The sequence below is a fragment of the Numida meleagris genome, chromosome 24, assembly GCF_002078875.1.
Source record: "Numida meleagris isolate 19003 breed g44 Domestic line chromosome 24, NumMel1.0, whole genome shotgun sequence".
NCBI classification, from domain to species: domain Eukaryota; kingdom Metazoa; phylum Chordata; class Aves; order Galliformes; family Numididae; genus Numida; species Numida meleagris.
In genome coordinates this window covers 45,826-63,027 of record NC_034432.1, presented here as the reverse complement: position 1 = coordinate 63,027, position 17,202 = coordinate 45,826, and the positions used below count along the sequence as shown (strand labels likewise).

Sequence of the window (17,202 nt, the reverse complement as noted above, 5' to 3'; positions counted from 1 at the left end):
GGGAAAGGGATGTTTCTGCCTGGGGAAGGGGAAGGGGAAAGGGATGTCTCTGCCTGGGGAAGGGGAAAGGGATTTCCCTTCGCTCCCCAGAAGGGAGGAAAAGCTTGGTGCTGCAGTTGTGCAGAGCTCCTTGCCTTGCGTGGGGCTGGGCCGGGGGCAGAGGGAGGCTGAGCTGTGTTGCTCCGGAGCCCAGCGCCGTGTTTGACCCCGAGCAGATCCAGGTGCAGCATCCCGCCGCCAAGTCCATGATCGAGATCAGCCGCACCCAGGACGAGGAGGTCGGGGATGGGACCACGTCCGTCATCATCCTCGGTAAGGGGGGAAGAGCTGGGGGTAAAACCTAACGCTGAAACCGATGGTGAGTGCCCCACGCAGGGACACGCATCTGTTATTCCCAGCCCTCAAACAGGCAGGTTTTGGTTTTTGAAGCAGTTGCTCGGTGTGGTTGGTGGAGGCTCTGTGCTTACAGAGCTGTGTTCCCCCCTGCATTAAGCGTAGTGAGAAGCTCCCATGCCGTGGGAGCACAGAGAGCTCAGCTGTGGCCCTGCTGCCCCAGTGGGGCGGTGCTGACCCCCTCCTCCTTTCCCCCCCCACCCGCAGCTGGAGAGATGCTGTCTGTGGCCGAGCACTTCTTGGAGCAGCAGATGCACCCGACCGTCATCATCGGCGCTTACCGCAAAGCTCTGGACGACATGATCACCATCCTGAAGAAGATCGGGTGAGCGGAGCGGGGCTGGGGTAGGGAGCAGTGCAGGCATCCATAAACCCCTGGATCCCAATGGGATGCACCCATGGGTGCTGAGGGAGCTGAAGGAAAACGTCGCTGGGCCGCTGTCCTTTAGTGGGGGGGGGGGAATGGGAGAGGTGCCTGGGGACTGGAGGAGAGCAAACGTCGCTCCAGTCTTTGCAAAGGGCAGGGAGCTGGGTCACTGCGGAGCAGGCGGCCTCGCCTCCGTCTCCTTGGGGGTCTGGACCCAGGGCAGCCCCTCGGGGCTCGGTGCTGGGAGCAGCACTGTTCAGTGTGAACATCAGGGACAGGGTGAGGGCACAAAGCTGGGAGGAGGGGGTGATGCGCCGGGAGGCCAAGCTGCCATCCAGCGAGACCGGGCCAGGCTGAAGAGCTGGGCTGGGAGACACTGAAGGAAATAGAACAAGGGCAAATGTGGAGTGCTGCATCAGGGCAAGAATAACCCCAGGTACCAGCATAGACTGGGGGCTGAGCTGCTGGGGAGCAGCGCGGGGGAAAGGGACCTGGGGGCCCTGGTGGGCAGCAGGGTGAGCATGAGCCAGCACTGTGCCCTCAGGGCCAAGAAGGCCAATGGCATCGGGGGGTGTATTGGAAGGGGGGGGTTGTAGGTTGATAGAGGTTGTCCTGCCCCTCTGCTGTGCCCTGCGGAGGCCGCATCTGGAATATGGTGTCCAGTTGTGGGCCCCTCAGTTCAAGAAGGACAGGGAATCTGCATCTGGAATCTGTGGGTCTATGGGATCAAGGGGGAGGGAAATGCGGGTCTGGGATATGTGGCCTGCAGGATCAGTGGGGAGGGAAATGTGGGTCTGGGAAAACTGTGGGGCTCTTGGGTGGGGAATGTGGGTCTGGGGTCTATAGAGGGCTGGGAGATGTGGGGCTGGGATCTATGGATCTGGGGGAATCCATGGGTGATCAGGACATGGAACTGCTGCAGAGAGCCCAGCGCAGAGCCACAGGGATGGGGGAGGGAGCGGAGCATCTCCTGGAGGGGAAAAGCTGAGGGAGCAGGGGCTGAAAAGGGCAGAAATGGGGGGGTCTGGATGGATGGGGGCTGAGATTGGGGCTGTGAGAGGGGGATGTGGGTCTGGGATCTATGGGATTGGGGGAACAGTGGGGACAGAAATGGGCATCCGGATTCTGTGGGTCTGGGGGATCAAGGGGGAGAAGGATGTGGGTCTGGGGAAGCTGTGGGGCTCTTGAGTGGAGAATGTGGGTCTGGGGTCTATGGAGGACTGGGAGATGTGGGGCTGGGCTATCTGGGAGGGAAATGTGGGGCTGGGGGAATCCATGGGTGATCAGGACAGGGAACTGCTGCAGAGAGCCCAGCGCAGAGCCACAGGGATGGGAAGGGAGCGGAGCATCTCCTGGAGGGGAAAGGCCGGGGGAGTTGGGGCTCTTCAGCTTGGAGGAGGCTGAGAGATGGGCTCAGTAACATCTACGAGTACGTAAGGAGCGAGGGGCAGGGGATGGAGCCGGGCTCTTCTCAGTGACACCGAGGGGCAGCGGGTGCAGGCTGGAACGGGGGAGGTTCCACGCGAGCAGGAGGAAGAACTCGGCCACGCTGAGGCTGCCAGAGCGCTGCCGGGGGCTGCCCAGAGGCGCTGGGGGCTCCTGCTCTGCAGCCATTCCCAACCCGCCTGGACGTGGCCTGGCTGACCCAAGCCAGGTGCTCCTGCCCCGGCAGGGCTTGGGCCGGGGGAGCTTTCCAGGTCCCTTCTGGTCCCGGTCATGGCGTGGTTCGTGAAGGGCAGGTGGGGAGAAGGGCTGTGGGTTCTGGGGGGCTCCTCTGAGAGCTGGGGCTGCTCTGGGATCGCTTTGGCAAAACACGGAGCTTGGGGGGGGATGAAAGGCGCTGACAGCTCAGTTCTGGCACGGAGCAACGCTGGGATCGCTGCTCAGCCCTCCCTCTCCCCCAGCACCCCCGTGGACGTGAACAACAGAGAGATGATGCTGAAAATCATCAAGAGCGCCATCAACACCAAAGCCATCAGCCGCTGGTCCGAGCTGGCCTGCACCATCGCCCTGGACGCCGTCAAGACGGTGGAGCTGGAGGAGAACGGGCGGAAGGAGATCGACATCAAGAAATACGCCAAAGTGGAGAAGGTGCGGCCCCAGGCGCCGGGCAGGGCGCTGCTTTCCCGTCCCGGGTGCGCTGATGCCGGGATGCCGCGGGAGAGCTCCGTGCTGCTCGATGGGGCTGCTTGGATGAGGAGCTGGCTCGGCTGGATGCAGCCAGGGGGTCCTGAGCCGTGGTTCTGGGACAGGTCACGAGCAGCGTCCCTCATGAGCGAGCCTCGCCTCCGTGCTGGGGGGATCCCGGCGCAGACCCTCCCGGTCGCCACGTCGGGGCACACACGAGGGGAAGGGGTGACCCCAGGCGGCCAGCGCGGCGTCACCGAGGGCGGCCCCAGCCCGAGCCACGCGGCGGCCCTCTGCCATGCAGGGACGGCATCGGGCACGGGAAGGGCCGCGGGTGGCAGCCACCCGCGCCTCCGCAAAGCCTTGGCCGTGCTCCCGCACCGCGGCCTCCTCTCCAAATTGGAGAGGTGAGGACGCGAAGGACGGGCTGCTCGGGGCATGGAGAACTGGGGGGCCGGTCGCAGCCGAAGGGTTGAGATCCGCGCCCCCGGCACAAGAACGATGCAGAGCTCTCGGGGCACCAAGATGAGCAGGGGCTGCAGCTCCTCTCCTGGGAAGGAAGGCTGAGGGAGCTGGGCTCGTGCAGCCCGGAGAGGAGAAGGCTGCGGGGAGACCTCACTGCGGCCTGCCAGGACCTGAAGGGAGCCTACAAACAGGAGGGGAACGGCTGCTGCCATGGGTGGATGGCGACAGGACAAGGAGGAATGGTTTCAAACCGAGACAGGGCAGGTTTAGGTTTGGAATCAGGAGGAAGTTTCTCACTCAGGTGTTGCAGGGGATGGTGACTCTGGCACAGGCTGCCCAGGGAGGTTGTGGGTGCCCGTCCCTGGAGGCATTCAAGGCCAGGCTGGACGTGGCTCTGGGCAGCCTGGGCTGGCGCTGGGCAGCCCTGCACTCAACAGGGGTTGAAACTGGATGATCTTTGAGGTCCTTTTCTGCCCAGGCCCTTCTGGTTCTACGTGCTGAGAACTCCGCAGGGAGCTTGGCTGCGTGGGTTGCGGTGCAGCGGGTGCTTCTCCTCACGTCTCCCTTCTCACCCTGGCAGATCCCGGGCGGTTTCAGCGAGGACTCGTGCGTGCTGCGCGGGATCATGGTGAACAAGGACGTGACGCACCCCAGGATGCGGCGCCTGATCAAGAACCCGCGCATCGTGCTGCTGGATTGCTCCCTGGAGTACAAGAAAGGGGAGAGCCAGGTGGGGGCTGAGCCAGCGTTCATCCCATCGCTGTTAATTGCACGGTTCTCGTTAGCATGGAGTTACAGCTTCCCCCAGGAAAGGGGGGGGGGCTCGGCGCGGGGCTGAGGGCAGCGCTCTTGTTTCCCTACAGACCGACATTGAGATAACGCGGGAGGAGGACTTTGCACGCATCCTGCAGATGGAGGAGGAGTACATCCAGCAGATCTGCGAGGACCTGATGAGGGTGAAGCCGGACCTGGTCATCACGGAGAAGGGGATTTCTGGTAACGCCGCCGCGTCCCTTCCCTTGGTGACCCCCCCCCAAAGCCATGTCGGCGCCGGGGTGGCGAGGGCGCTGCCGGCCCCGTCGGCATCACTCACCAAACGCTTTCAGACCTGGCCCAGCACTACCTGATGAGAGCCAACATCAGCGCCATCCGCAGGGTGAGGAAGACGGACAACAACCGCATCGCCAGGTGGGTGCCGGCCCGCTGCAGGAGGGCGGCTTGGGGGCGATTCTCACCCGGTGCCAGCCCCCAGCGCCGCTGTCTGCGTGCAGGGCCTGCGGGGCGCGCATCGTCAGCCGCACGGACGAGCTGCGGGAGGAGGACGTGGGCACCGGCGCCGGGCTCTTCGAGGTGAAAAAAATCGGGGACGAGTACTTTGCCTTCATCACCGACTGCAAAGACCCCAAGGCCTGCACCATCGTCCTGCGCGGGGCCAGCAAGGAGATCCTCGCGGTGAGTTCCCCCCCCCAACCCCGTCCTGCTGCTTTCCCGGTGTTGGTCGTCGCTGATTTGTGGTCAGTGCATTAAATCCAGTTGGCGGCCAGACACGAGCGGTGTCCCCCCCAGGGCTCGGTGCTGGGGCTGCTTCTATTTAACGTCTTCATTAGTGATCTTGAGGAGGGGATGGGGTGCATCCTCAGTAAGCTTGGAGGTGACACCAAGTTGGGGGGGAGCGTTGATCTGCCAGGGGGTAGGAAGGCACCAGGGAGGGACCTGGATGGGCTGGAACGATGGGGCAAGGAAAACTGTGTGAGTTTCAATAGGGCCAAGTGTCGGGTCCTGCACTTTGGTCACCGTGACCCCAGGCGGCCCCACAGGCGTGGGGAGGAGCGGGGCAACGCGGCCTGACGGAAAGGGAGCTCGGTGTGCGGGTGGACGTGGGCTGAGCGTGAGCCGGCAGCGTGCCCGGGTGGCCGAGCAGGACGATGGCATCCCGGCTTGGAGCGGGAACGGGGGGAGCGGGACGGGGCAGGGATCCCGCCCTGTGCTCGGCCCCGGTGAGGCCCCACCTGGAGCGCCGCGCTCGGTTTGGGGCAGCTCGGTACGGAGAGGACGCGGAGGGGCCGGAGCAAAGAGGGCGGCGAGGCCGGGGAAGGGCTGGGAGAACACGAGGAGAGAGCGGAGGAGCCGGGGCCACTCGGTGCGGGGCGGAGGAGGCCGAGGGGAGACCTCATCGCTCCCTTCAGGTGCCTGCGAGGGGACGGCAGCGAGAGCGGGGCCGGGCTCCGCTCGCCGGGGACGGGGCGAGGGGACGCGGCCCCGAGTTGCGCCGGGGGAGGCTGAGGTCGGGGATCGGGAGGAACTCGTGCGCAGAAAGGGCTGCGAAGGGAGCGCGGCCGTGGGCTCCCAGGGAGGTGGAGGCGTTGGAGCTCCTGCACGTGGTGCTCGGGGCCGTGATGGAGCGGTGGGGTGCAGAGTCAGGGCAGGGCGGTTGGGTTGGGGTTGGGCTGGCTGATCTCGAAGGTCTCTTCCAACCTGAGCAATTCTGTGATGCTCCGATCTTGCTGTGAGCGGTGGCAGTGCCGTGCGCCCCGTAACGGCGTCGTCCGTCCCGCTGCAGGAGGTGGAGCGCAACCTGCAGGACGCCATGCAGGTGTGCCGCAACGTGCTGGTGGACCCGCAGCTGGTGCCGGGCGGTGGGGCCGCGGAGATGGCCGTGTCCCACGCGCTGACCGAGAAATCCAAGGGCATGACGGGCGTGGAGCAGTGGCCGTACCGAGCGGTGGCCCAGGCGCTGGAGGTCATCCCCCGCACGCTCATCCAGAACTGCGGCGCCAGCACCATCCGCGTGCTGACCTCGCTGCGGGTAAGGTCCCTGGGATCACCCCCGAGGGTCCCCCGGCCCCAGCTGCTGCTCCCTGCCCCGTGGGCGGACGCTCCTTCCTCCCCCCAGCTCCCGTGGGGCCGCTCCTCCTGCCCCGCGGTTCCTATGGGGCTGCTCCTCCCGCCCCGTGGCTCTTGTGGGTCCGCTCCTTCCTCCCCCAGGCTCCCGTGGGGTCACTCCTCTTGGTTCTTGTGAGGCTGCTCCTCCCACCCTATGGTTCTTGTGGGGCCATGGCTCCCATGGGGGCAGCTCCTCCCTTCCCCGAGTTCCCAGGGGGCCCTTCCTTCTGCCCCATGGCTCCTATGGGGTAGTTCCTTCCTCCCCCCAACTCCTGCAGGGCACCTCCTCTTGCCCCACAGCTTCTGGAGAGCATCTCCTCTGTCTCCATGGCTCCCGGGGGGGCAGCTCCTCCCACCCCACAGCTCCCATGGGGCAGGCTGCTCCCTCCTCCCCCCAGCTCCTATAGGGCAGCTCCTCGGGCTGTGTCTCTTCAGCAGTTGCAGTCACATCGCTGTGGGGGTTGGGAGGGAACTCTGGAGACACCCCCCTGCCCCCCCCCTCTCCTTAAAGCAGGTTCCCTGCAGCAGCGTGCACCAGAAGTGTCTGGGTGGGTGAATCCCTCCAGCAGAGCTCCCCTGCCCCCCCCCCCCACACACACACCTCTCTGGGCTCATTTCCTCAGCTCGGATGAAACTCCTGGGTTCCAGTTCCATGGAGGGACCCATGGAATGACTTGGGCTGGAAGAGACCCCCAGAATCACTGAGTTCCAGCCCCTGGAGGCGTGGGCATTGCAGGCGTTAATTGGGCTGCATAACGAAGCCCCGAGGGGGTGGGCACAGCCCAAATCTTCCTGTGGGGTCGGAGCCTGCTCTCTTCTCGGGTGCTCTGAGCGTGACGCTGCTGTCTGGGGAGGTGCTGGGTTACGTGATTCTGTGCTGCTGGGAGAAGTGAGTGCTCGTGCTTCCCTGGAGCCCGTGCTCAGCGCTGTCCCTGTCGTCCCCCCCCCCCCCCCATAGGCCAAGCACACCCAGGAGGGCAGCCAGACGTGGGGGGTGAACGGGGAGAGCGGGGCCCTGGCCGACATGAAGGAGCTGGGGATCTGGGAGCCCCTGGCCGTCAAACTGCAGACCTACAAAACGGCCGTGGAGGTGAGGAGGGCAATGCTGCGTCCTGGGGAGGGGGGAGCACGGTGCAGCTCAGCTCAGCTCGTTGCTGCAGCGCGGGGTGACGCTGCGCCTTGGTTTCCTGCACGGTGCAAGAGTTTGCTCGCTGGGGTTGGGTCCGTGCTGGGGGTGGTGCTGGGGACGGGGCTGCTTCTCCTTTCCTGGCGGTGGGGGTGGAAGCGTCGCTGTCACAGCCGCTGCTCCCGGGGTTGAGGGCTGCCCATGTGTGGTTCTGGTTCTGGTCCGGTCCTTCATTTGAGTTCTTGCTTTGACCCGGGCCTGGGCTTTCCCTGCAGACCGCCGTCCTGCTGCTGCGCATCGACGACATCGTGTCGGGACACAAAAAGAAAGGCGAAGAGCACGGCAAGGCGCCTGCGCCCACCGAGGCGGCCCAGGAGTAGTGGGGCTGAGCGCCGTGGGGCTGAGCGCCGTGGTTTCTCCCCCCACCGTCCTGAGGTTGGGGCAAAGGCCCCGAAGTTTGGGGGCTGGGGGAGGGGCAGAAGGGGAACGTGGTGAAAGGGCCGGGGCCCAGGGCCCGTGTTCTGGGTGGAGATGTTGGTGTTTAATTTAAGTTTGTCTGTAATTCCTCCTGGCAGTTTGCCTCAACAATAAAAGGCATCACGGCTCGGGGGGGTCCTTTAGCATCTGCTGAGGAACAGCTCCGAGGTGTCCCCTGTGTGCTCCTTGTGTCTGTACATCTGTCCCCGTGTCTCGCACCCGCCCCCCATCTCTGATGTCTCTCCGTGTGCCTTGCACCCCCCCCCCCTCCATCTGTATGTCTGTCCCAGTATCTCTCACCTGTCCCTCTGTCCCCTATCTCTCAGCTCTCCCCGTGTCCCCTGCCTGCTCCCTACTCCCCCCACCCCCATAACTCCCCCCTATTTCCCCATTTTCAGAGCTGCCTTACCGCCGCTTTCATTATTTTAGGGCAATCTTTAGCCTCGTTTCTCAGCAGGGCTCTATGCTCAGCGGGTAAACGGTGCGGGCGTGGGGGGGGGGGTGAGGGGTGTCCTCTACCGCCCCAACTCGCGAGGTGAGCGGCCCCTTTAAGAGCCTCCCCCACCGGGGGGCGCGGCGCCTTTAAGGGCGGAGGGGGGGTGTGGTCACGTGATTTGCCGTACCGGAAGAAGAATGGCGGCGCCGGTGCTGGGCGCGCTGCTGCTGCTGGGGGCGGCGGCGGCGGTGGTCGGCGGACGGAAGGTGCAGGGTTGGGCGGGGGGTGGGGGCGTTCCTCAGGGCCCGGTCGGTCCGTCTGTCCGTCTGTCCTTCCGTCCGTATTTCCCCCGCGGGAAGCACTGCGCTGCGGCGCGGTCACCCTCGGGGTCCCTCGTCCTCCCCAGCCCCGACCCCGTGAACCGCGGCTTCGGCGTGGGGCTGGGCCCTGCCCGTGCGTCCCGGCCTCGGTCCGTCCCGGTCTCCCTCCGTCCGTCCGTCCGTCCCCTCCTGCCTCGCTCCGTTCCTACTCCGTCCGTCCGTCCGTCCTCTCCTGCCTCGCTCCGTTCCTACTCCGTCCGTCTGTCTGTGCCTCCGTCTGTCCGTCCGTCCTTGCCTCGGTCCATCCCTACCCCGGTCCGTGTCTGCCTCAGTCTGTCCATCCCTACCTCGCTCCGTCCGTCCCTGCCTCTCCCCACCCCTACCTCGATCCGTTCCTACCTCGCTCCATCCCTCCCTCTGTTCCTCCCTGCCTCGGCCCATCCCGGCCCCTGTCCGCCTGTCCCTACCTCGCTCGGTCCGTCCCCGCAGGTGTCGATGCAGTACAACCCCGGCTGGAACGGTTCCTCGGTCAACCTGCTCCACGTGCGGGCGGCGGGGCGCAGCGACACGTTGCACTACGTGTGGAGCAGCATCGGGGCCCCGGCCGTGCTCCTGGTGGCCACGCGCAGCCCCAGCAGCGCTCTGGCCATCGACTGGGGCCGCCTGCTGTCCCCCACCCCCGCCGGCGCTGTGTGGATCGAACCCCCCAGCAGCGTCGTGTACGCGGCCGCCGTCGTCTTCACCAAGGTACGGCTGTGGGAGGAGGCGGGCAGCGGAGCAAGCCTGAAATCCGTGGGGTGTGTGGGGCGGGGGAGGTCTCCCCTCCCTGCGCATGAACGTCCCCCGTGGCCCCCAGCGCCAACCGGAGCCACGCGGTGCTGGGGGGTTCGGTGAGGAGGAGTCCCCGTGCCGGGATGCCTCACCCGGAGCGCTGCCTCCAGGTGGGGAGTCCTCAGCGTGGCAGGGACGTGGAGCTGTTGGAGGGCTGCGAAAATGAGGGGTGGGGTGGAAACCCCCCCCCTCCCCAACCCATCGGGCGGGTAGAGAGCTGGGGCTGTGCTGCCCAGAGGGGAGAGAGCTCCGGAGAGAGCTGGGAGCCGAGAGCCGCCTGCGGGATGGAAGGGCTGCGAGAGGGACGGGCTCTGCAGCACAGCGAGCGTGGCAGGAGCAGGGGGGTGGCTCCGGCTACAGCAGCATGGAAGGCTCAGTTCAGGCTGCGTGGGGCAAGAGCTCTTTCCAATGCTGGGGGGGGGAGGCCCTGGCACAGGCTGCACAGGTGCCCACGGAGGCGGCGGTGCCCGTCCCTGCAGAGCTGAGGTCCAGCACGGGGCTGTGAGCGCTGGGGGGGCTGTGGGGGGAGGAGCAGGCGGCCGCCGGGGGTCCCTTCTGATGGCACTTTCCAGGGACGCGGCGTGAAGAGGTGACGTCCAGGTCACCTCCTGCACTGCTGCTCAGTGGGGTGGGTTGGGAGGAACCGGGGGGCTTGGCAGAGGTGACTGGGGGGGTTCTACACATGGGGAGGAACAACTGCGTACACCGGTACGGGGTGGGGGGGTGAGCTGCTGCAGGGGGGCTCTGCGCAGAAGGTCCTGGTTGATTGTGAACCAGCTGCACGCCCTGGTGGTCAGATAATGGATAATGCTGTCCGGGTTCACCAGTGCTTGACTAATGGTTGACCAATGGTTGGCCAACGGTTGACCACGAGCCAGCAGCGTGCCCCAGAGATCAAGAAGGACAATGGTGGTGTCCAGGTTCACCAGCAGTTGGCCAGCGTTTGAGTACAGGTTGCCCATGGCCCAGCAGCGTGCTCTGGTGGCACAGAAGGCCGATGGCGTCCTGGTTGACCGATGGTTGGCCAACATTTGACTACAAGTTGACCATCAGCCAGCAGCGTGCCCTGGTGGCATAGAAGGCTGGTGGTGTCCTGGTTGACCGATGGTTGGCCAACATTTGACTACAAGTTGACCATCAGCCAGCAGCGTGCCCTGGTGGCATAGAAGGCTGGTGGTGTCCTGGTTGACCGATGGTTGGCCAACATTTGACTACAAGTTGACCATCAGCCAGCAGCGTGCCCTGGTGGCATAGAAGGCCGGTGGTGTCCTGGTTGACCGATGGTTGGCCAACATTTGACTACAAGTTGACCATCAGCCACCAGCATGCCCTGGTGGCACAGACGGCCGGTGGTGTCCTGGTTGACCAGTGTTTGACCACAAACCAGCAGCGTGCCCCAGTGGTCAAGAAGGACAGCGGTGTCGTGGTTCACCAGTGGTTGACCATGAACCAGTAGCGTGGCCCGGTGGCTTGGAAGAACGCTGGTTCCCTGGGGGCACTGCCCAGAGTGGGCAGGGAGGTGCTCCCCCGGCCCTGCTCTGCCCTGGAGAGGGCACAACTGGAGCACGGGGCCCAGTTCAGGGCAGACTGGGAGCTGCTGGGAGAGCCCCACGGAGGACGCGGAGCTGGTGGGGGCCTGGAGCCCCTCCCGGTGGGGACAGGCTGAGAGCCCCGGGGCTGTTTGCGTGGGGAGCGATGGCTGAGAGCGATCTGATCCGTGCTGATGGACACCTGAAGGGCAGGGCTCCGTGCGGGGTCTCCCAGCCCCTCTCCCCTTCCCTCTCCCCAGCTGTTTGAGTACAGCAAGGCCGACGCGATGGAGGAGAACTTCTACCCCACCTACGACCTGTCGGACTTCTCCTGGGACAGCATCAACCGCACCATGAACCACACCGCCCTGACGGCCGAACTTCGGGGCGTCCCCGCCTCCGACCCCAGCGGCAGCTTCTCCAACGGCAGCTTGGCGTTCCGGGTACGCGGGGCCGGCAGCACTGCGGGGAGATCCCGCGGACGTTGCGTCCTTCCGGAGAAGGGACGTTGCTCCTCGGCGCCCGGCCGCGCCGTCCCGCTGACCCACGTCTCCCGCAGGTGACGGCTTACGAGAGCGGCGGGCGCGACCAGGCCCTGCCCGGCCTCCTGCACACGGCCAACAGCTCCAAGGTGGAGTTCGTCCTGGCCGGGGCGGCCCCGCGGGGCAACGGCTCGCGCTTTGCGCTGGAGGTGACCGCGGTGGAGGAGAAAGGAACGGCGTCCGGGCTGCGCTCGCTGCGCTCCATCGACGACGAGTACACCCCCACCATCTTCGAGGTGAGCGCGGGGCGGGCGCCGTCCCCCCGCGGGTGGGAGCGAGGGGGTGGGGGTGGCCCCCGCCGCAACTCAGCGCCGTTCCCTTCCCCCCAGACGCTCTCCCTGGTCGCCGAGTCGCGGAACGACGGCTCCGTGCTCGGCTTCCTGCAGTGGAAGGCGACGGCGTACGGCTCGCGGCGCCCGACGCGCGGGGACGGGATCCGGTGCCGGGCCGGGGAGCTGCGCGCTGCCAGCGGGACCTGGCCCCGCTCCGCCGTGGTCCGCGCGTACTTTGGGGAAGGGGTGGGCAGCGACTACGGCGTCAGCGCCGTCAACGTCTCCTTCGGGGGGGAGGACGGCGGCGTCTACCAGGAGAAGCGCTACCTGAGCTGGTGAGCGCGGGGCTCGGGGGCTGGGGGGTTCCGTGGTCGGAGGGTTCCGTGGTCGGGGGGTTCCGTGGTCGGAGGGTTCCGTGGTCAGGGGGTTCCGTGGTCGGGTGGTTTGAGCCATCCCCAACCTGTTCCCTCGCCACACACTGGTGCGGGACAGCCCCCTCCTGCTCCGTGCAGGATCTTGCCACGAAAGCCTGAAAGCCACGGGTGGAATCAGCACGGAGTCACAGCCTGCGCTGGGTCGGAACCGAGCCCATGGGTCACCTCGCTGCAGGGCCAGCTCCCAGCGCACCCCACTGCTCCGAGCCCCATCGCCCCCAGGGAGGGGCACGCGCAGCCCCTCTGCTGCCCTGCCCCAGCGTCTCCCCCCCCCTCACAGTGAAGAATCCCTTCCTGAATCCGCTCTAGCCCTCCCCTCTTCCAGCTGAAAGCCGTCTCCCCTCGTCCCGACGCTCTGTGCCGTCGCAGAGCTCCATCTCGCTCCCCGCTGCAGGTCGGCGCTGCTGGGCTTCGGGCCGCCGCCTGAGGACGCCTTCTCCCCCCTCGTCATCTCCATCGTGGCCGTGGCGCTGGGCACCCCGCCGCTCCTGCTCCTGCTGGGCGCTGCCGTGCTGCTGTGTGCCCGGAGGAGACGCTACAGCGAGTACGAGCCCATCAACTGAGCTGCTGCTCCTCGTCCTGGGGCAGCGAGCACGGCTGCCGTGCGAAACGCAGCACTGCCGACTCCTGTCTGTCTTCACTTCTTCGGGAGGGGGGGGGGACAGGGCAAGGTGGGCAGCAGGCCCCCTCCCCACGCTGCGCATCGCTGGGCCACGCTCCGTCCTGCTGCCCGGGCTGCGGGCGGTGCTTCCCCTCCTTCCCTGCTGCACAGCACCAGGGGCTGGCGGGGCAGCGTGGCCGCGTTCTCGCCGTCTTCTTCCTCCTGGGGGACGGCTCCTCGTGCTGCCCGGCCTCAGTGAGGGCTGCTGCTACGAGGGGAGCTCTGCTCTGCACCGCGGCGGCTGCTCCGGCTCCGGTCCGTCCTGGTGGGAGCCGGCAGGAGACCCCGAGTCGCGGCGCTGCTGCCCCTTGTGCAGCCGTGGCCGGTGTCCAAGCGCAGCGGCGCTGCCGCGTTTCCGCATCCTCAACCCCTGGCTCGTCTTTGACCAAATAAAAGGGATTTCTAAGAGCGGTTTCCCCCGGGGGAGCGCCGCGCGGGGGGGGGATTCCGGGGCAGCTTTTTGGGGCGGCACGAGCCCACGCTCCTGCGCCGCGCTGCTCCCGTTCTCCTTCCACGTGGCGCTGCCCCACGGGATGCGGGGCAGATTGGAGGGGCTCTCCCTTTATTTGGGGGATGGGAAAGCTGGGTCGTGTCTGCGAGGCGGCCGTGGCAGCCCGGCTGGAGGGGGCTCAGTGCCGAGGGCCGCGGGTTGCCGGACGTTGACTTGTCCCGGCGCGGCAGCACCGAACCCGCGGCCGTTGCGCCCGTCCCCGCGCCGCTCCCCGGGGCAGGGCACCCAGCAGACCGGTTTGTGAGGCCGTGCTGAACCTCTGCCAGCAGGAACAGGTGGAGGAGGGACACTGGGTGACGTTGGCCGCACCGCCACCAAGGGCCGGGGCACTCGGCCCTGGGATAATGTAACCCCCCCCTCCCCCACAAAACAGGCACGGAGCCGTTCAGCAAAGGGCTTTATTGGCTCCAGGAGGAGGTCTGGCAATCTCTGCCCCCCAACATCCTCAAGCAATGGGTCCTTCTGCTCCCTTCCTCATGTGGGGCGCGCTGGGGCTCCCACGGAGGAAGCAAGGCCCAGGGATCTGCCCTCACCCCCCCCGAGCCCCCGCCCCCAGGGCTTGCAGGGAAGGCTCACCCCCCCCCCCTCCACCCGCTCAGCCCCAGTACCGCAGCCTGGCCCTGCTCTGCTGGGAGCCGTCCTCGGGCTTCGCTGTCGCCACGGCCAGGAGGTTCTCGGGCTCCAGGACGAACATGTTGTACAGGTTCCAGAGCAGCATGGCCACGAGCGGCAGGAAGGTCATGGCGAAACCGAAGGCGCGGAAGGAGCGCCCGAAGGCGTAGGACAGCCAGTAGGTCAGCCTGCGGGGGGGGGGAGGCGGGGGGGGCTCAGCCCTGCTCGGGGTGCTGGGCCCAACGAGAGCCTGCTGCGGGAAGCGGGACGGGGCGAGGACGAAGGACAAGGCAAGCGGGGCCGTCTGTGAGAAGCGGGGAAGGAACCGCTTACCGGGAGATGGCAAAGAGCCCCGTGAGGAGGGGGATGAGCTTGAGGACCTCCTGCTGCAGGTACGTGGCCAGCACGGCCATGTTGAAGAAGTAGAGGATGAAGAGGTGGACGGACTGGGTGACGTAGGTGCGGTGGATCTCCACCTCCCGCTGCAGCTTCCCGAAGGGCTCCAGCGCCGAGGAGCAGAGGCGGGCGATGCCGCTGACGATCATCCCTGGAGGGGGGGGCAGAGAGAGGCGCGCCGGTGAGGGCCGCTGAGATGCAGCAGGGTGGGGGGAGGGCGGCTGCCAAGAGCTCGGCCCCGGCTCTGCCCGCCACCCCACCCGGGGGACCCCCCACCCCGGGGTGCTCGGGCCTGGCAGCTCACCCAGGACGATGGGGACGGTGGCGAAGGCCGCGCAGCGCAGCGTGTACACCAGGCGTGCGCTGACGCTGGGCAGGAGCGGGGCGTCGAAGGGCAGGAAGACGTAGGCGCCGTAAATGAGGCAGGGGCAGAGGAGCAGGGCCCCCACCAGCGAGGCCGCGGCCTTGAGGGCGGCGGTGCTGCAGACCCCGGCGCAGGGGCACCGCGACCCCTCGGCTGCAGGCTTGGCCGCTCGCCCCTCGAAGCCCGGCGGGTCCCTGTAGCGCGAGGGGCTGGCAGGGAGGAGGGCCTGCTTCGGGAGGACGCTGTGGGGTCTGTCCCTGGGGGGAACGCGGGCCCCCCTGCCCTCCTCCCGGGGCTGCGGGGTGGGCTGCTGCTTCTTCTGCTCCCCGGGCGTCCGCTCGATGCAGTGGGGGTCGATGGGGACGAAGACGTGGGCCGCCATCACGGGCAGCCCGGGATCTTCCTCACTGTCGGCCTCAGCGGGGGGGCAGGCAGGGGTCCCCTCTTCGGAGTCGTCGTGGGCCCCCTCGGGGCTCGAGCGCCTCTTGGTGTCCGCGGGCTCCGGCTGCCCCTGGGTGCCGTGCTGGCGCTGGTCCCACAGCAGAGTGGCATCAGGATCCCCGGGGTGGTCGTCTGGGGCCGGAGGGTCCTCAATGGGGGGGGCCGCCTTCCCCAGCTCCAGCAGAGCCACCTCCTCCAGGGGCAGCGTGGGGTCGGCAGCAGCAGCCATGGGGCGGCGGGCTCGGTGCTACCAGGGCCGCAGCTGGGGGCTGAGGAGCAGCTCTCCCGTATTTCGGGGCGTCAGGAGGGGACTAGGCTCCCATCCCCGCTGGCTTCACCCTGCACAAGAGGAACGGGGACAGACGAAAAGATGACCGACATGAGAGGTGTGGGGTCACGCGCGCAGCCTCAGGTACAAGGCCAGGCACCAGCGAGGAGTCCCCAACCCCCATGTAGGCTGCCAAACAGGGACAGCCTAAGGACTGCACCGAAATGCCCTAGGGTCTCTGGCTGGGGGTGTGCCACGCGGCTCCATCCCATGCAGCAGCTGAGATAGCCACGGGGATGGATACGTGGGGAGGGCCGATGGGGCCACAGCGGGGAACCGGAGTTCAGCCAGGTGAGGGGGCAGGTTGGCTGCCTTTGGTGGCCGAGCGTGATCCGGCACAGGAGGAGCTGTGGAGGAGCGGGACCCCAGGGCAGAAATCCCCCACTCTGGGCAATGGGTCCCGAACTCTCGGCCCACCCCACGCTGCGGGCACGGGAACGACGAAAATCCCCCTCTTTGGTAACATTCCCCCGGGGAAAGAGGTCAAGGCACGGAGCAGCGCAGGCACGGAGCAGCGCAGGGCCCACCCCGATCCCACCCCACGGAGACACGGGAGGAAGCTGGCGCGGGGCGACACTTACACGGAGCAAAGCTGAGGGCCGCGGGGCCGGGGCCTGAGCGCGCGGAACACTCCCGAGCGCTCGCTGCCATCTAAACTTGAAACCTGTCGGACTGGTGGGGCCGGGTGGGACGGGGCAAGCGCAGCGGCCTCAGCCCACGGAGGGCAGAGCCCACGGGCGCGGGGAGGGAGGGGCTGAGGGCCGGGCCCTGTCCGTGGGTAACGCGGGGCCTGAGGGCGCGCAGCGGGCAGCGGGCCGGGGCTGCGCTGAGGGGACGGGGCAGGAGCACCCCGGGGCCGAGGAGGGTCCAGAGCGCTCTGTGCTCCGAACACCGCACCCAGCGCTGCTTTTCCTGCTGCCCACGTGGGGATCTGTGCGGTTTTGGTTTTTTTTTAGGGATTTCTACACGCTGGGCCTTCCCTCGCGGCCTGCGGGAAGGGAGAGTCCCAGCGGGCGGCCCGAGGGGCTGGGAGGACTCAGGCGGCCGCCCCCCGGCTCCTGGCAGGGCCTGCAGTGCGCTGCTGCCGCGGGGAACGCCCCACAGAACCCACGGCGAAACGCAGCCGCGGGAATCGGCGTCTGGTGCCTCCGCGGAACGGCCACAGGTCACCCCCCCAAGGGCGATTCCGTACAGTGTACGGAATGACGCCGGCGCAGGCGCCATCTTTGCCATCACTAAGTATTGGCACGGCGGCGGCGCACGCGAGGAACTCTCGCGAGATCATCCCCGGGGCGCGGCCGCCATGTTGCCAGCACTAAGTGATGGCGCGGAGCGAGGGGAGCTCTCGCGAGGCGACGCCGCGGGCGCCATGTTTGTCCGGCGCTCCCCCTAATCTCGCGAGAGCTCCGCGGGGCAGGGGGCAGCGGCGCAGCCATGGCGGCTGAGCGGGGCCGGGGGCGGCGGCGGCGGAGGGCGGCGGAGGCGGACGGGGACGGGCGCTGCTGAGGAGGCGGAGGCGGAGGCGGAGGCGGAGGGCCGCGCCGGGTCTCGCCCCCGCCGGGCGCCATGAGCCAGGGCGGCGGGGCGGGCAGCGAGAGCGGGGAGCCTGAGGCCAAGGTGCTGCACACCAAGCGGCTGTACCGGTACGGAGAGGGGAGGGGGAGGCCTGGGGGGGTGGAAAAGGGGA

General features: G+C 67.4%; 4 protein-coding genes across 4 annotated transcripts in view; 3 read left to right on the top strand and 1 right to left on the bottom strand.

Annotated features, from left to right (window-relative positions):
- Positions 1-8,000, top strand: part of CCT3 (chaperonin containing TCP1 subunit 3) — a 17,401-nt gene extending 9,401 nt beyond the window's left edge. The window contains exons 3-12 of the mRNA XM_021376536.1: positions 216-312; positions 601-718; positions 2,665-2,851; positions 3,933-4,082; positions 4,216-4,348; positions 4,459-4,540; positions 4,624-4,804; positions 5,913-6,158; positions 7,194-7,325; positions 7,637-8,000. Coding sequence (XP_021232211.1) covers positions 216-312; positions 601-718; positions 2,665-2,851; positions 3,933-4,082; positions 4,216-4,348; positions 4,459-4,540; positions 4,624-4,804; positions 5,913-6,158; positions 7,194-7,325; positions 7,637-7,741 — 1,431 coding nt within the window. The 3' untranslated portion in view covers positions 7,742-8,000. The remainder of the gene's footprint in view (positions 1-215; positions 313-600; positions 719-2,664; positions 2,852-3,932; positions 4,083-4,215; positions 4,349-4,458; positions 4,541-4,623; positions 4,805-5,912; positions 6,159-7,193; positions 7,326-7,636) is intronic.
- GLMP (glycosylated lysosomal membrane protein) lies at positions 7,893-13,271 on the top strand. Its single transcript, XM_021376426.1, has 7 exons — positions 7,893-7,911; positions 8,392-8,540; positions 9,084-9,341; positions 11,215-11,397; positions 11,514-11,732; positions 11,826-12,103; positions 12,597-13,271. Exons 1-7 carry the CDS (start codon positions 7,893-7,895, stop codon positions 12,763-12,765), a joined length of 1,275 nt encoding a protein of 424 aa, XP_021232101.1. The 3' UTR covers positions 12,766-13,271.
- TMEM79 (transmembrane protein 79) lies at positions 13,759-16,248 on the bottom strand. The gene is made up of 4 exons (XM_021376537.1): positions 16,097-16,248; positions 14,687-15,526; positions 14,320-14,533; positions 13,759-14,174 (listed from the first exon to the last, which is right to left on the bottom strand). The coding sequence occupies exons 2-4, from the start codon at positions 15,414-15,416 to the stop codon at positions 13,970-13,972; spliced, it is 1,149 nt and encodes a 382-aa protein (XP_021232212.1). The 5' UTR covers positions 15,417-15,526; positions 16,097-16,248; the 3' UTR covers positions 13,759-13,969.
- The window catches only part of SMG5 (SMG5, nonsense mediated mRNA decay factor), a gene marked incomplete at its 3' end in the record, with an annotated part of 46,640 nt that continues 45,819 nt past the window's right edge, over positions 16,382-17,202 (top strand). The window contains 1 exon segment of the mRNA XM_021376535.1: positions 16,382-17,158. Coding sequence (XP_021232210.1) covers positions 17,082-17,158 — 77 coding nt within the window.

Excerpts from the sequence above, each read along its gene's own strand:
- GLMP (XM_021376426.1), top strand. Across the intron at positions 8,541-9,083 it reads CGGTGGTCGGCGGACGGAAG|GTGTCGATGCAGTACAACCC; the intron begins GTGCAGGGTTGG and ends CCGTCCCCGCAG. Across the intron at positions 11,398-11,513 it reads ACGGCAGCTTGGCGTTCCGG|GTGACGGCTTACGAGAGCGG; the intron begins GTACGCGGGGCC and ends CGTCTCCCGCAG.
- TMEM79 (XM_021376537.1), bottom strand. The coding sequence starts at position 15,416 with ATGGCTGCTGCTGCCGACCCCACGCTGCCCCTGGAGGAGGTGGCTCTG. Across the intron at positions 14,534-14,686 it reads CACCGTCCCCATCGTCCTGG|GGATGATCGTCAGCGGCATC; the intron begins GTGAGCTGCCAG and ends CCCCCCCTCCAG. Across the intron at positions 14,175-14,319 it reads GGGCTCTTTGCCATCTCCCG|GCTGACCTACTGGCTGTCCT; the intron begins GTAAGCGGTTCC and ends CCCCCCCCGCAG.